Here is a 16,516-nt window from a genome sequence, read left to right on the forward strand (position 1 = left end):
AAAATAATATATTACTCTGCGTCGTTAATTCTACAATCCAATACCAATATACTTCTGGAAGAAATGAGAGAATAGTATGTGTGTATCCTGCACCCTTCTAACATACAACGGTACTACAGGGTTTATCCCGAATTAGTTCAAGGTGGCACGTGCAGTAAAAATTAAGAGGAAATACAGTCATTAGCAAACTGCAGATTAAAAGAAGTGCACACTACTGAAAAGGTGTCATATTAAAAATTTAATCACATTTGCACCGGCCAAAAAATGGAAAAGTAATATAAAAATAAAACAGCCAGTTATTTCCAAAAGCCATTTGTGTGTTAGGTGGGCTCACGTAATGCAGTGTCATATTATAAATATGCTTCCTCATTTATAGTAGCACATACAGGTCCGGGATAACGATGGTCAGATGACAGTCTGGACTAGGATCTGGAGACCAGCTGGAATGACAGATCGCTGCCAGATCATCTCCCAAGAGGGAAAGATCCGATGTCTTAAATAGGACAGTCATAAATATGAATTTCTTGGTCGTCTCCTGCAGAGACAATTTTCGATCCATTTCTATTGTATTGTACACCCCAAACCTAAGAGGAAAAACACAGGAGTAATGTTTGGTAAATTACTACCATGCACTGAAAGAATTACATTTTTTTTTTTGCAAAAACTATTTGTCCATAGTAAAAGATTTAATTTTGTTTGGAGAATAAAAAACTAGTAAGTGATTGTTAGGGGCTACTGTTCCAGTCTTCTATAAAACACATCTAAAATTATCAGTATCTGTTCACACTCATATTTACAGCATCTCTTATCGTACCCTTTCCACTAAATAGGAGGATGGACGAGTAATCTTCGGAACGGGCCCCCTTATAATGTGCATAGCTATTTGACACTACTGATGGAAGTTTACTACTTCGGGTCATTGGGTTTGTGTTAAGGAACACAAATCATAGCTTATAATTTGTAATTCACTCTGCAAAAAAAAACAAAAAAAAACAATCCCCCAAGAGCAATGCGGCCACCAACAATGTGCACATAATAACTCAGTCGCTGAAATCTTTATTAATCATAGTCTAACCCTGCTCATTCCAAGTAAAACCTTAAAGTGGCCATACACCTTAGACAGCTGTGTGCGGGCCACTACTCCTAACTCCTTTTTTTTTTTTCTTTTTAAATGACCTTCGGCTCGATCTCGAGCCATGGCGACTTGATGGATACATGATCTGTAGGAAGATCAATATTGTGCAAGTCTAGACAGGTCCACCGGGGTCTAACCCCTTATACATATGCACAATTAGCCAATTTTGCATATATTCCTAATAGAGAGAGGGGTACAAGCCACAGCCAGGTATGTCTGGTAAATGCTCAGCTCCCTAGACAGCAAGCAATCGGGCCCGTTCTGTATCTTCCATTGGGAGGAGGACTCTACAAACTACAGAGGGTTGGTCAGTCCTGCTGAAATAATCAGTTTTTTTGTCCAATAATATCCAGGGCTGTGGAGTCAGAGTCGGAGCCCATTTTGGTGGCGTAGGAATCAGAGTCGTTATAAAATGGACCAACTCCGACGCATAAAATATATAATAAATTGGGTACAGAAGTTCAATGCAGTTTGTGGGGAATATTTTTTCATAAGAATTTGGGAAAGTTATGAAATGTCCTATAAATGTCTGTCCTATTCCTGATCTAAGGCTCTAGACTTTTAGCGGAGATGAATCTGTGCTACAGTAAATTTATCACTTAAACATGAGCCATGTATGAGGGAGTCGGAGGTTTGGCTTACCGACTCCACAGCCCTGATTAATATAGATGTTATGTCTAATCGTGCCCATACACCTTAGATACCTGCCAGCCATCTCTCCCAATTCCTACATACACACAAAAAGTCACCTCGTTGAGTTTTCATGACTTTTCAATGGAGAAATGGTATAAAGCCAGACATCTCCGACAGCGACTCATCTCCCGCAAGAATAGGAGAATAAAAGTATCAGGATTTTAATTTAAATTGCCCAATCCTTCTATCTCCTGACATCATCTGACGGGGAAGTGTCAGAAGGCTGCTCATACACATCTGATGTTTGATCGATGCTGCTGAAATGGGAAGTTTCAGCTGACTACAAGACATCATATCTCAGGTGTGAAGAATTTGAGGCCTGGGGGCCACATGCACTCCTCAATGATATTATGTGTGGGGTCCCCCCAACTCTCTGGTCACACATACTTATTTGTATCCGTTGGCTTTCCTCCTTGTTTCACCACACAAGAGAGAAGTGGTGCATAGTGCGAGAGCTGGGTCTGTAAATACTAATGGTGCACTGTGTTACCATCTCTGCAACCCTCATACCTGTAGAAAAGCCTCCTCTTGTGCCATGTGTGGCACTCGAGAATTTTGAGGAGGTAGCCATAGACGAGTACAGCCATCTTCATTGTAATTTGTAAGAGTAGTTAAAGGGAACCTGTTACCAGCAAAACCACCATTAACCTGCAGATAGGAGTATAATCTGCAGGTCAAAAGCGTTACTAACCTGCCCGGAGCCTGCACTTAGCCAAATGCTGCGGGGAGAAAATGAACTAGTTTCTTCCCTGCAGCATTCGGTTTCAGTCACCGCTTTGAGTATACAGAGCGGCGGCTCAATTAGTATTTACCTTTACTGTTTTATTCCGGCCCTTAAAAGGGTTGTTCGGTCTTTTGCCATCAGTCTGCAGTCTCTATGTGCAGGCTTCTGAATCATAGCGCGCACTGCACACGGTCAGGATTCTCCGGTGTCTGCAGCAAGACCGGGCGGTCACTTATACCACAAATATGCGATTTGCATACATGTGGTCACGCACAAACTAGATGTGTTTGGTCTTGCTCAATACAAATGAGACACATAAAAGACAATGACTACAGTCTGAAATAGTATGAAAATTTAAAAAAAACAAAGAAAAAAGACTGTTACCTGTTCTTGGTGGTCAAAGAAAGTATGTACACATGTTCTGCTGGCAACGTCCCAGACCTTTACACTTTTATCAGATGAGCTAAAAAGAGATGATAGATGTATAATATTTCCCATCAGCCACAGATCTCTTATAGATATGTGCTGTATACAGAGGCATGTCACCAATGCTTCCTACCTAGAGACAAAGTGAGCGTCATCAGGAGAGAAACCCACGTTCAGCACCCAGGAGCCGTGTCCACTGAGTGTTCCGGCCAAACTGGCGTGTTGCCTAACACAAGAAATACAGATGTAATGCATTAACTTACATACATTTATTTTTTATTTCTACTATTCCAACCTAATAAAGGGACTGTGTCAGCAGGTTTTTGCTTTTTAATCTGAGAGCAGCTTAATACAGGGGCATAGAGCCTGATTACTCAGCAGCTTACTCTAGTTTCCATACAATCAGTGTTTTATAAGAAGATTATCACAAGACATTATGTTCCTCCCATACAAGACAGTCCAGCTAATCAGTGTAATCCCGTCCCCACCACTAATTGGCAGTTTGCTAACAATGTACAGTGTACACAGGAATCTGCCAATCAGTGGTGTGGGCGGGGTTAAAGAGAGCTCAGCATTCTGAACACTGCTACATCTACAGCAGAGAAAACAGGGATTCTATCAAAACTGCACTAAGCAGTCCAGTAAGTAACACATCGCTGGAATCAGGCTGTCTGCCCCTATACTATGCTGCTCTCTGATTACACAGCAAAAACTTCCCTTTAAAGTCATTTAGGTTCCATGTATGCAACCTAGAACATTAAATCAACTGACATTTTTATTTAGCTCTGAGATAAGCAGTACAGCAAATATTAAAGCTAATTAATAAGGGAATTGTTAGTTATGCAATTTCATCATCAGCTCTTTAAAGCATCTCCAAAACGTAGAGCTTCACAGAGACTGTAACAACTACACACATGGTCAAAATTGTTAGTACCCCTCGTTTAATGAAAGAAAAACCCACAATGGTCACAGAAATATCTTGAATCTGACAAAAGTAATACATTAAAAATCTATGAAAATGAACAAATGAAAGTCAGTCATAGCTTTTCAACCCTGCTTCCACAGAATTAAAAAAAAAAATTAAACTCATGAAATAGGGCTGGACAGAAATGATGGTTCTTCTTAACTTAATATTTTGTTGAACAACCTTTTGAGGCGATCACTGCAATCAAACGATTTCTGTAACTGGGGAACCAGAAGAAAAAAGGATGGCATATAATAGAGAGGGAGCACACCGAATTATGTATGCAAAAAAGTACAAATTTATTTATTTACAAGCATGTGGACAAAAACAAGATAAAATCATTTAAAAAACACACACAAGGGATCCTCAAGCAGTCAGATACAAGATACCAAGATCATGGGAAACACAATTATGGCAATAGAATAATCATGAATAAGTTAATTCACCAATAGTGCGTGATAAATTCTTAGTAGGTCATGATTAGAATGACAAAATATATGAACACACACTATTAACCCCAAAAGGATATGTATCTAAAGTTCATGACAATACAATTGGCGGCCAATAAATTGATAAATTGTGTCACAGAAGATACACAGAGCAGATATAGGCATTACATATAGAGATGTTCATACGCATATGGTTGAAATATATCCATATAATCTCCAAAAGGATAGTATAAAATCCTGAGTGGGAAGTTACATCCTATGATGTCTTATAAATACCATACACTACCCTCTAAAATAGCTTATAGAGAGCCTATATATGCAAGCAAATACCTCATGCAGTTCTATAGGTCTGGATAAAAATCCATGGATATGGCATAATCTAAGTGACCATAAAAGAAAGCATGGGTTTTGATGCAATAGCCTGCCACAATATTACCAGCCCCAAATAGGAATATGAGGTCCCCGTGGCCCACCCCACGCGTTCCGCTGCCTAGGGCTGCAGCTTCATCAGGGGATAAACCACATGCTTTTAAAAAGGTTTATATATGTTTATAATTACCACTCCGTGTTCTCAGCTGTGTTCGTCAAACCGGAAATGCATCATAAGCATGTGATTTAGTTACCAAGGAGACGCTATTGTGCATCGTCAAACAGGAAGTATGTCATGGTCACATGATATGGTTGGTTAGCAACCAGATATACAGACAGGATCATTGTGCATCAAACAGGAAGTATGTCACGTCACATGATACGGTTGGTCAGCAACCAGATATACAGACAGGATCATTGTGCGAAACAGGAAGTATGTCATGGTCACATGATACGGTTGGTTAGCAACCAGATATACAAACAGAGTGGATCGATTCAGACAGCAACGCTGTATATAAGCAAATGTACCCAGCCATGTAGAAAAATAAAATGTCACTCAGACCTCAAGTCCATACATCGGATTGTTGACAGAACACTGTCCCATGGCAATTATTAATCACAAAAGTGATTAATAAAATGTTAATTATATATCAAATATGACAGCCATAAGTAGGATATAAACAATATTGCACATAGATTTTTACACACAGCACAGCATAACTAAATATGCTGTGCTATGCTTAGAGATGCATCTCAAATAGGGGAAAGGCATTAAATCTCAATTAAATTCGGAGCCCACAAATATATATCGCTCATAAGTATGTCCCTAAACACAATAATAATGATAGGTGCATATGCTTAATTTTACTTTAATAACTCAGACATAGACTATGTGCATAGCACACATCTATATCGAAACAAATACATACACCAAATAACTATGTGTGTTCAGTAGGCACAGACGGCATCGAACTAAATATCACAACATACTCCCCCATAAAGAATCCACGATGTAAATATAAGGTCAAATTATGCGTAAAGTATTTTTAGAGTATCAATAGTATATTTCCTCCCCCTCACTAGAACCTTTATGATGATATATATAAGAGATTGATATTGGTACATGTAGACACAAAACTATACTATATTATCAGAGCAAAAGAGAATCCCGTAAATATAGATGACTCATTAACCTGTCTAAAGTGTTCTATTATAATCATTGCCCAGCAGGGCAAAGATATGGGTTTAGTATTCAACATCCTCTGCTCCAAAATACACCATTGTCCTGAAAGTATAAATGATTGCATCGATAATCATGTGGTTGTAAAGAGAGTCCAATAAGGCTAACAATCCTTAGTCCTTAAGAGTATCTGATGAATATATCCAATCCATCGGCATGTCCTTTTACAAATCTCATCACGTGGTCCAATTTCAGCCAAGGTATCCCGTAAAGAGAAAGTCCTCATTGAGTGCTGTTGGTGACATGGCATCAAGTAGGTAAATCCTGTAACTGTCAATGAGACTTCTGCACCTCTCGACAGGTATTTTGGTCCACTCCTCATGAGCAAACTGCTCCAGTTGTCTCGTGTTTGAAGGTTGCCTTTTCCAGACGGCATGTTTCAGCTCTTTCCAAAGATGTTCAATAGGATTTAGGTCAGGGCTCATAGAAGACCACTTCAGAATAGTCCAATGTTTTCCTCTTAGACATTCTTGGGTGTTTTTAGCTGTGTGTTTTGGGTCATTATCCTGTTGCAAGACCCATGACCTGCGACTGAGACCAAGCTTTCTGACACTGGGCAGCACATTCCTCTCTAGAATCCCTTGATAGTCTTGAGATTTCATTGTACCCTGCACAGATTCAAGACACCCTGTGCCAGATGCAGCAAAGCAGCCGCAGAACATAACAGAGCCTCCTCCATGTTTCACAGTAGGGACAGTGTTCTTTTCTTGATATGCTTCATTTTTCTGTCTGTGAACATAGAGCTGATGTGCCTTGCCAAAAACTTCCATTTTTGTCTCAGCTGGTCATAGGACATTCTCCCAGAAGCTTTGTGGCTTGTCAACATGTAGTTCAGCAAATTCCAGTCTAGCTTTTTTATGATTTTGTTTTAACAATGGTGTTCTCCTTGGTCGTCTCCCATGAAGTCCACTTTGGATCAAACAACGTCGGATGGTGTGATCCAACACTGATGTTCATTGAGCTTGAAGTTCACCTTTAATCTCTTTAGAAGTTATGCTGGGCTCTTTTGTTACCATTCGTATTATCCGTCTCTTTGATTTGTTATCAATTTTCCTCCTGTGGCCACGTCCAGGGAGGTTGGCTACAGTCCCATGGATTTTACATTTTTGAATAATATGTGTAACTGTAGTCACAGGAACATCAAGCTGCTTGGAGATGGTCTTATAGCCTTTAACTTTAACATGCTTGTCTATAATTTTCTTTCTAATCTTCTGAGACAACTCTTTCCTTTGCTTCCTCTGGTCCATGTTGAGTGTGGTACACACCATGTCACCAAACAGCACAGTGAGTATCTGTAGCCCTATATACAGGCCCACTGACTGATTACAAGATTGTAGACACCTGTGATGCTAATTAGTGGACACAACTTGATTTAACATGTCCCTTTGTCACATTATTTTCAGGGGTCCCATCATTTCTGTCCAGGCCTATTTCATGAGTTTATTTTTTTTTAAATTCTGTGGAAGCAGCGTTGAAAAGCAATGACTGACTTTCATTTGTTTATTTTCATAGATTTTTAATTTATTATTACTTTTGTCAGATGCAAGTTATTTCTGTGACCATTGTGGGTTTTTCTTTCATTAAACGAGGGGTACCAACAATTTTGACAACGTGTGGAGAACAATATGCTACAAAACAAATGGAATAGCAATAGCAATAAATTATAAAAGAAAACATTCCAACTATACCAAGCAGCAACTCACACATCATAGATCTTGATGTAGCCATCATCTGATCCTGTAACCAGCAGCTGAGAATCCGGAGAGAAAGTTAGTGATCTGATAGGCATAGCATGTCCTGATGGGGGAAATGAAAATAGACACATTAAAGGTAATCCCATGTTGTACATTTTTTAAAGGAAAAAAACTATAAAAAACACAAGGATTTACATTAGTTGTAATGAGGGAAATAAAAGGTCATGTTGCAATAGTTTTGAAAAAGGAATAAAGTTGTCAAACGTGATTACATTTTGCCTGATCAACCAAATAAAAGGGCTGGGGAAGGGGCCTGGCTTTTTAAAGGAGTCCTGGGGAATGAGTTTTCCTGTAATTTCTTCAGAGGATGAGAGAACAGGCAATAGGAGAGAGTAATATAAAGTTTGATGAAGGGGCAGGGTGCTCCAGTCAAGAGCAGTAAATGAGCTTGGTGATAACAGGTCATTCTCAATCTGGACCATTAAGGAATTTTGAGTCAGACAGCCGACCTCTGTCAAATGGGAAATTTGAGCTTCTCTGTGGCATTATTAAGATACAGTTAGGTCTCTGAAGCACTTACGGTATTTTTCCTTTATGTGGCATTTGTACAGGTAAAAAAAAAAAAATAACATTGTGTAGCGGTAACTGTAGATCTAGACCAATCTAAGCAGGCAAGAGCTGGAGAAAAGAATACTAAACCTAAAAGTCATAGTAAACAGGAGATAAACTTGTCCACAACTCCTTGTCAATTCTGCAGCAAGATCCTGAAACAGACAATTGGATTGCAAAAATCCTTTAGAGAATGCAAGGGTTAATTTCCAGCTGGCAGAGCTTAGAAATATTTCTGTCCTGCTGCAGACAAAGAAGAGGGGGAGGCTCCTGCTGCAGCCAGTTGTCTTCAGGCGAAACACAAGATCATTGGAAGGGGCTGGTGAATCTCCCGGGACAGATGTTTTATTTTTTAAAAGCAGCGTGAAACAAAATAGCTTTAACAGATAAGGAAATTCGGAAAGCAATTATGGTCGGGGGGAGGGGGGTGGGATTATTTTTTCTTTGTTTGTTTAATGTTCCCTTCATTTAAATTACTAAGAGACCATCTCACCTTCCAACGTGTGGAGAAGTTTCCCAGTGGCAATATCAAAGATATTGATAATACCATCTATGGCACCGCTAGCCAAATACTTTCCATCTGGGCTCTGCAGTTTAAAAAAAAAAAAAAAAGGGAAGGAGAGGGGGGAGGGGTTAAAAAGTATAAAACAGGCAAACAACACTAGTCCGACAGTCTATGACAGTCTAAAGAAAACGACTTACATAAGCAATACTAAGGATAAATTTGCCTCGGGTGTCCAGAGAGTATTCCTTTTTCCCAGTCTCTACTCCAAAGATATTCACTTTTCCTACATGACTTCCAGTAGCCAAATGCTGCGAGTCCGGTGAAAAGGCAACAGACCAGGCATCCACTGGAGGGACATACAGAGGTTAGACAATACATCTGTGCATGAGAGGCCAGTGAATTAAATGTCTTGTTCATACCTGGTCCAGCATCGATGGAACGGATCTGCTTGCCAAACTCCAAGTCCCACAGTCGGATGTGAGCATCTAATGAACTAGAGGCTGCAATGTTTCCATTAGGACTCACATCCACAGAAACCACCCCTAGCTGGTGGCCTTCAAGTGTCCATTGTAGTTCTAGGTGTTCCTCAGACCTGCAGAAGGAGAATCAACATATAAAGTAATATTCCTGTGGCCAAAGTCATCCATAGGGTTTGACTACGCTACCAAGCCTCACATCATTAACTGGTAAGTATGACCACTTTACCAATAAAATGAGGGTCCTATATTCAAGTGTCTATTGCAAATAATTCATGCATTGCTCTATACAAGACTAAATAACCCGCTGTTGGGACAGGATGCAGTGAGAACTCCTTGGTAAAAGTAAGAAAGTTCACAAACAGAAAAAAAAAATAAAAAAAAAATCGCTTAAAGTGTAATGCAACTGAAACTTTAAGGTGACTCTTCAGAGTGAGTACACGTGAGGAATAACACTATTTCTGGCCATTTATGACTTATGTCATGCATTATTAGCAGTATTTCCCTGTGTAATAGAAGCCTTAGCGTTTTCTCTTCGAATTTCCAACGTTCACTTGTACTATTGATTTAGGAAAAGAGTGTAGTTATTGTTTGAAGTCACAAGTGCACCGGGGTATTGAGGTACAAAATGAGGCATCCAAAGCTACACTTTCTAACAATGCAGGATATGGATCCTATTAACTTACCATTTCCAAACTTTTACCAAATCATCCAGGGATCCACTAATCACAGTTTCTGCTCCATCATTTTTATTCTTCCCCCATGCTACAGACCATATAGCATCATTATGGGCTGTAAAAAATATAAAACATACAAATAATACAAGTTCTAATAAAAGCTTATGATTGAAAGAAGGTGTCTCATTAGGGTAATATGGAGGTCACAGATGAAGAGAAACTTTGGGGAAAAGTATATGGTTGCGGAGGCCACTGGACCGACCTGTCTGACGTTGCATCTTTTTACGTCAATTGCAGATAGGAGCAGAAATACTCTGAGGGAGAGGCATAAGTCACAGATTTATACGCTAGAAAAGTAGGGATCCCTGTGCCATACACCGCTATGCCAGACCATGTGCTAGACATAACATTGTAATGCAATTTCGGCCTGACCATGGTTCTAACAACCCAGACTGACAGGTTCATAGATCCTCATCAAGCGGTTGGGACACTAGACCTGTGTGTGAACTCTGGAGAAGATATCTTAGCAAATCTCCCCCAATGTCCAGATTGCTCCTCCACCATGAGCTTACCTTGCTCTTGCTTGTAGAGGATACTATACTGTAGGAAGACAAAAGACAACACCAAAGTTAGTAACCTAAGATGTACTGCAACTATTGTGTTGTTATTAGTCTTAGCACACTACACTTTGTACAGGCATGTTCCACTGGACACAGTGAGAATTGCATCAGAAAAATGCTCATGGTTTTAGGCTATGTTCACACGTTGCATTTTTTATGCAAATTAAAAGTTGCGTTTTACAGTACCAGCAAAAGCTATGAGATTTCTGAAATTTCATGCACATACTTTTTTTTTCCTGACTGAACTGGAAAACTGCAGCATGTCACTTCTCAGCGTTTTTTTCACCCATAGAAAACAATACATGCAAATAAGCAGCAAAAACGCAGATATCAGGTTTGGCTGCGTTTTTGGTGCAGAAAACTTAAGAACAAAAGGCACTAAACTGTATCAGCATGAAAAACATAGCAAAGAACGCAACAAAACCTGCTTTTTTTAAGCAGGTTCTTTTTTGCCAAGAGAGCAGGTTTTGCTTGCAGAAAAAAATGCAGCAAAAACGCAAAGTGTGAACATAGCCTTACAGTGAATTGTCGACGCCCTTAAGATGTGTTTTCAGGCCACATTTTATTTATTTATTTTTTTAACAGGCGAGTCATATTTATTTTACATTTCACCAGTAAAAACTGCAGCCAAAAGGCATATTTCAACATTGTGGATATGACCAATAAAACTGCGATATTGACTGTGCAGTGGAAACCTAGCCCATCTGTAGTAAGGGAAGCTAGTGCTCAAGAATGGCCAGCGCTCATTCACACAGCAGCATTTTCTGCCAGTGGATGCTCACATGTGCATTAGACATTTCAGATGTTCTAGTCCATCACATTGTCCATGGACATCACATCTAGCCAAACCCATTGGGTTTGTGTCATGGGGCCAATCATTTTAGCAGAGGACCACACTTATCAAAAATGGCGTAATTTGCACCAAATCTTCAATGTACTCATTTCAACTCTAAAACTCCATATTTAATCATATGTTAAAACTTAGGCCTCATTCAGAAATCTGATTTTTCCTGGTATGTGAAAACGATATGGACCGATTTTCAGTATATTCCAAAAAAACAAAAGCATTAAAAGGTTTAAAATGGACATGGCATCTGTGTGCTGTCATTAATTCTCATTGACCCATAGACTCATTTGGTTGACTTTGGTCTGTGATTTCAATCAGGACATTTCTGTGATTTTTTTTTTTTAAAGATACATGGTCCACAAAAATTAGACATGTGAACAGCTCCATAGATTATAATGTATATGTATTCTGGCCATGAAAAACACATGCATAAAAACAGATGTCTGAATGAGCTCTTAATTATAAATGTGGTACAAGTTTCACCAATTCATCTTTTTGGCATGGTAGTAACCTTCACAATGTTAGATAAGAAAGGTACCTTATATACTAATGTGCTAAATGTTGCATGTTAAAGATGAAAATTTGTAAGACTTAATATCTTAAAGAAGACCTGTAACTAATCTTTGCTTATAAATTGTAAATTCCTGCACATTGTACATACATTTTTCATTTTTAACTCCACTCCGTTGTGGAGATACAGGACAGCGAAATTACTGATGCCTAATGTTTTCATTTTTTATCAATCAACTGGGCGTTTCATTTCCTTCAGCTCTATAGGTGTGTACTTTCATCTTACTATGACGCTGTTTAATAATAATAAAAAGCATCCATAGGTAGGAAAAAATAGATGCAAACCGTTTTGACCTAAATGAAATACGCATCCAGGTCAGGAACAGAGTCAGAGATATTAACCCATCCTTGGTAAATCACTCTAAGGTCACATTCACACGTACAGTGGGCATGAAATTTCTATAAATCCCATTCACTTTGCTGGAACTGTATCACGATGTATGATCATGGGAATCTGGCCCTAAAAGCATGTTTTATTTTTGTTAGGAAACTTGTCACGTCCAGAAATGTCATTTACCTGTATATATACGGTTATTCTGCAGGAAAATAGCTTTTAAATACTATGTAGCTTACTGGAGCAGCAGCTACAGGGAGAATATGAAGGTAGATCCTCCTTGCAGCCACTTGCTTTCAGTAATCACTGCCCAGCACATTGACTGACAGTATGCATGCATAAAATGCAGAGCAGATTGTCAATCAATATGTTGGGACACCCCACTGCCCTGATGACTGGAAATGAGTGGCTGCAGGGAGAATACATCTTTATTTTCTCCCTATAGCCGCTGCTCCAATCGCTTGCCAGACATATTTTAACTGCTATTTACCTGCAGGTTACCGCTATAGCTGCAGTTAAATAGCATTTCTGGACTTGACAGGTTCTATTCAATGCCCACTTTTTTTTCTCTTATTTCATATATGCAACAAAGCAGTGATCTTAAAAATGCCACTGAGGCAGAGATCAGATGACTGTATTTTCAGTCACTGTGCACAACTGAGAGCATACTGACACAATAGTAACCCAGTGTTCATATTACTAGACTAGTGATTGTAAATATCAGCTAGCACCCATCCACTTTGAGCCACACAGAGAATCATTAACGTTCGCAATCTGCGGACGTGGCATGCAGGTTTTTAATTTTGTTTATATACTGTCATCTGAACCCGGCATTAAAGGGCTGGTCCAGGCACAACATATTGATTACTTATACATACAATGTGTAGGAACAACAGCTGTTCTGCAGTGGCCACTATGGACAGGGCAAAAAAATGCTCTATTTTTATGGACTGTCCTGGTCGGTTGGCAGCCCTGATCCCACCGATCTCATATGATCTCCTACATACAAGAGGTCATCAGTATACTGTAAATGGACAGCCCCTTCAAACACAATACATGCTGTGATTTTCTTATTTCAATACAAACTTTAAAGTAACACTCGGGCCCCAAATAAAAAAAAGAGAAACATAAAACAAAAAGGTTCCAAAGAAAAGTGGAGTTTTTCCCCAATTTTCTGCCTGCAAATATTCAAGAGATTTAGGTGATTAATAACATTATGTAAATGTCCTATTTCCCTGCACAGCAGTCACCAGAGGTGGTCGGACACGGTCAGTGGTCTCAGTGGGGGACACACATGTAGTCAGGGGGCAGCTTTATAACACGATCGATGGCTATGGTGTATAGAGCCAGCGGGTGTCAGGAGTCCGCCTGTATGCGGAGCGTTACCTGCGTGCTCATGTCCAGGCGTCACAATAAAGGATCTGAAAGACACAAGAAGGCCGGTTATTACCCGTAATTGCCGGTTATTACCCGTCACGCCCGCACCCTCAGCGCCGCTTTCCTTCTACCTGTTATTTATTTGTCGTTGCTATTAGCAGCTCACGAGTTCCGACGCAGACATAAAAGTCGCGGTTTGATGACGTCAGCACAGCGCTTACAGGGCGCTAGAGGGAAGACTGTGTTGTCACATGTCCCCGCTCTGGAGCGATCACGTGATCATGAAGGGGCGGGGCTCAGTGCTCGGCTGGTTGTGCACTGGCTGCGTCTTCTTTGTGAACTGTCGGCTGCAGACTGTCGCTCGGTGTGACTATGACTGGAGGAAGCAGTGATGTCCTGCAGAAGTAGAATGACGTTACGCTGTGTCTGCATTGTTTGTAGCTAATGGGATTTTAACCTCTCCTTTTTTTTCCTACTTTGGCCTCCTTTTTTCCAAGATCCATAACTTTTCTATTTTTGTATCAAAACACGATTGCTCTTTTGGGTATAGATTTCAGGGCGTTCATTGTGCGGTGAATATTAGCTTACTACGAGACTCTCAAGGTCGGTGTGGTTACGGCGACATTAAGGCTATGTGCGCACGTTCAGGATTTAAATGCAGAAAATTCCTTAAGATTTCTGCATCTCTTGGCCGGAAAAACACTGCAGAAAAAATGTGCATTTTGCTGCTATTTTTATGTGTTTTTGACACTTTTATGTGTTTTTGGACATCAATGAATGCTTTTTAGAGCTAGACGAAGATATTTGAAAAAAGAAACGTGCGACATTGCTTACACCCTTGGATTACCGTCAGACCTGGGGTAAGTGTATTGGTTAATTTAAATGATTAAAGAATGGGTCTGTTGTATTTAAAATAAAATGTTTTCTCTGTGTCTGTGAGTTTATTTAACTCTTTAATTCAGGGGCGGACACAGACTGTAGTGGGCCCCTGTGCAAGAATTTTTTGGGGGCCCCCCCCTGCCCTTCATAGGGGGCATGAAGGCCCCCCCTCCGTGCATCTCTGATTCCCCCCACTCCTAGTTAATTAATTGTATTTAAAAAAAATAAAACTTGTTATACTTACCCCCAGGGCCAGCTCCAGGTTTTTGTGGGTCCTGGGCGACAGAGTTTCAGTGGCCCCTTTAACACATACCATGATTCATGATGCACAGATACCACAGAGAAATATATATATATAGTACAAGGCCAAGGATTTCACTTACTACATTACATGAGCGATCTCTATTGTAAATTTTACAATAGCTCTGAAACCGGCGAATCCTCACAGCGCACAGTGCAGACCGGACAGTATAGTCCTCCATACAGTATAATGGACCCCATATAAAGCTCCATACAGGATACTGACCCCCATAAAATGCTCCATACAGGATACTGGTCCCCATATAATGCTCCATACAAGATACTGGTCCCCATATAACGCTCCATACAGGATACTGGTTCCCATATAACACTGCATACAGAATACTGGCCCCCATATAACGCTCCATACAGAATGCTGTCCCCCATATAACGCTCCATGCAGAATACTGACCCCCATATAACGCTCCATACAGAATATTGGCCCCCATATAACGCTCCATGCAGGCTGTTCCCCCCTTATAATGCCCCATTACACGAGCGATATCTATTGTAAATTCTATAATAGCTCAGAAACTGGCGAATCCTCACATCGCACAGTGCAGACCGGACAGTATAGTCCTCCATACAGTATTATGGGCACCATATAATGCTCCATACAGGATACTGACCCCCTTATAATGCTCCATACAGGATACTGGTCCCCATATAACGCTCCATACAGGATACTGTCCCCCATATAACGCTCCATACAGAATACTGACCCCCATATAACACTCCATACAGAATATTGGACCCCATGTAACGCTCCATGCAGGCTGTTTCCCCCTTATAATGCCCCATGCAGGATGTCACGCCCCCCCTCCCATATAATGCCCCATGCAGGATGTCACTTCCCCCTTCCCCTCTTATAATGCCCCATGCAGGATGTCACTTCCCCCCTTCCCCTCTTATAGTGCCCCATGCAGGATGTCACACTCCCCCCCACCCCCATATAATGCCCCATGCAGGATGTCAATTCCCCCCTCCCCCTCTTATAATGCCTCATGCAGGATGTCACTTCCCCCCTTCCCCTCTTATAATGCCCCATGCAGTATGTCACTCCCCCATATAATGCACTATGCAGTATGTCACCCCTCCATATAATGCCCCATGCAGGATGTCACACCCCCCTCCCTTATAATGCCCCATGCAGGTTGTCACCTCTCCCCCCATATAATGCCCCATGCAGGTTGTCACCTCTCCCCCCATATAATGCCCCATGCAGGATGTCACACCACCCCCCCATATAAAGCCCCTTGCAGGATGTCACACCCACTCTCCCCCACTATATAATGCCCCATGCAGGATGTCACCCCCCAATATAATGCCCCATGCAGGATGTCACACCCCCCATATAATGCCCCATGCAGGATGTCACCCCCCAATATAATGCCCCATGCAGGATGTCACCCCCCCATATAATTCCCCATGCAGGATGTCACCCCCCAATATAATGCCCCATGCAGGATGTCACCCCCCCATATAATGCCCCATGCAGGATGTCACACCCACTCTCCCCCCACCATATAATGCCCCATGCAGGATGTCACACCCACTCTCCCCCCACCATATAATGCCCCATGCCCCCATACATTAAAAAAAAAAATCAAATACTCATCTCACTTCTT

The 16,516-nt window shown here is 40.8% G+C and overlaps 1 protein-coding gene across 1 annotated transcript; it reads right to left on the reverse strand.

The window, feature by feature from the left end:
* Nucleotides 1–223: 223 nt before the first annotated feature.
* On the reverse strand, nt 224–13,988 carry SKIC8 (SKI8 subunit of superkiller complex). The gene is made up of 11 exons (XM_073663753.1): nt 13,841–13,988; nt 13,719–13,753; nt 10,534–10,561; nt 9,971–10,076; nt 9,228–9,400; nt 9,006–9,154; nt 8,797–8,890; nt 7,704–7,797; nt 3,112–3,204; nt 2,937–3,015; nt 224–584 (listed from the first exon to the last, which is right to left on the reverse strand). The coding sequence occupies exons 2-11, from the start codon at nt 13,728–13,730 to the stop codon at nt 495–497; spliced, it is 918 nt and encodes a 305-aa protein (XP_073519854.1). The 5' UTR covers nt 13,731–13,753; nt 13,841–13,988; the 3' UTR covers nt 224–494.
* Between the last annotated feature and the right edge of the window lie 2,528 nt (nt 13,989–16,516).

Source organism: Phyllobates terribilis, unplaced genomic scaffold (genome assembly GCF_046119375.1).
Source record: "Phyllobates terribilis strain yellow unplaced genomic scaffold, ASM4611937v1 Scaffold_2__4_contigs__length_985480577, whole genome shotgun sequence".
In the NCBI taxonomy this organism is placed as follows: Eukaryota; Metazoa; Chordata; class Amphibia; order Anura; family Dendrobatidae; genus Phyllobates; species Phyllobates terribilis.

Excerpts from the sequence above, each read along its gene's own strand:
- SKIC8 (XM_073663753.1), bottom strand. Across the intron at positions 9,401-9,970 it reads TTGGTAAAAGTTTGGAAATG|GTCTGAGGAACACCTAGAAC; the intron begins GTAAGTTAATAG and ends CTCCTTCTGCAG. Across the intron at positions 3,205-7,703 it reads TACATCAAGATCTATGATGT|GCAACACGCCAGTTTGGCCG; the intron begins GTGAGTTGCTGC and ends TTCTTGTGTTAG.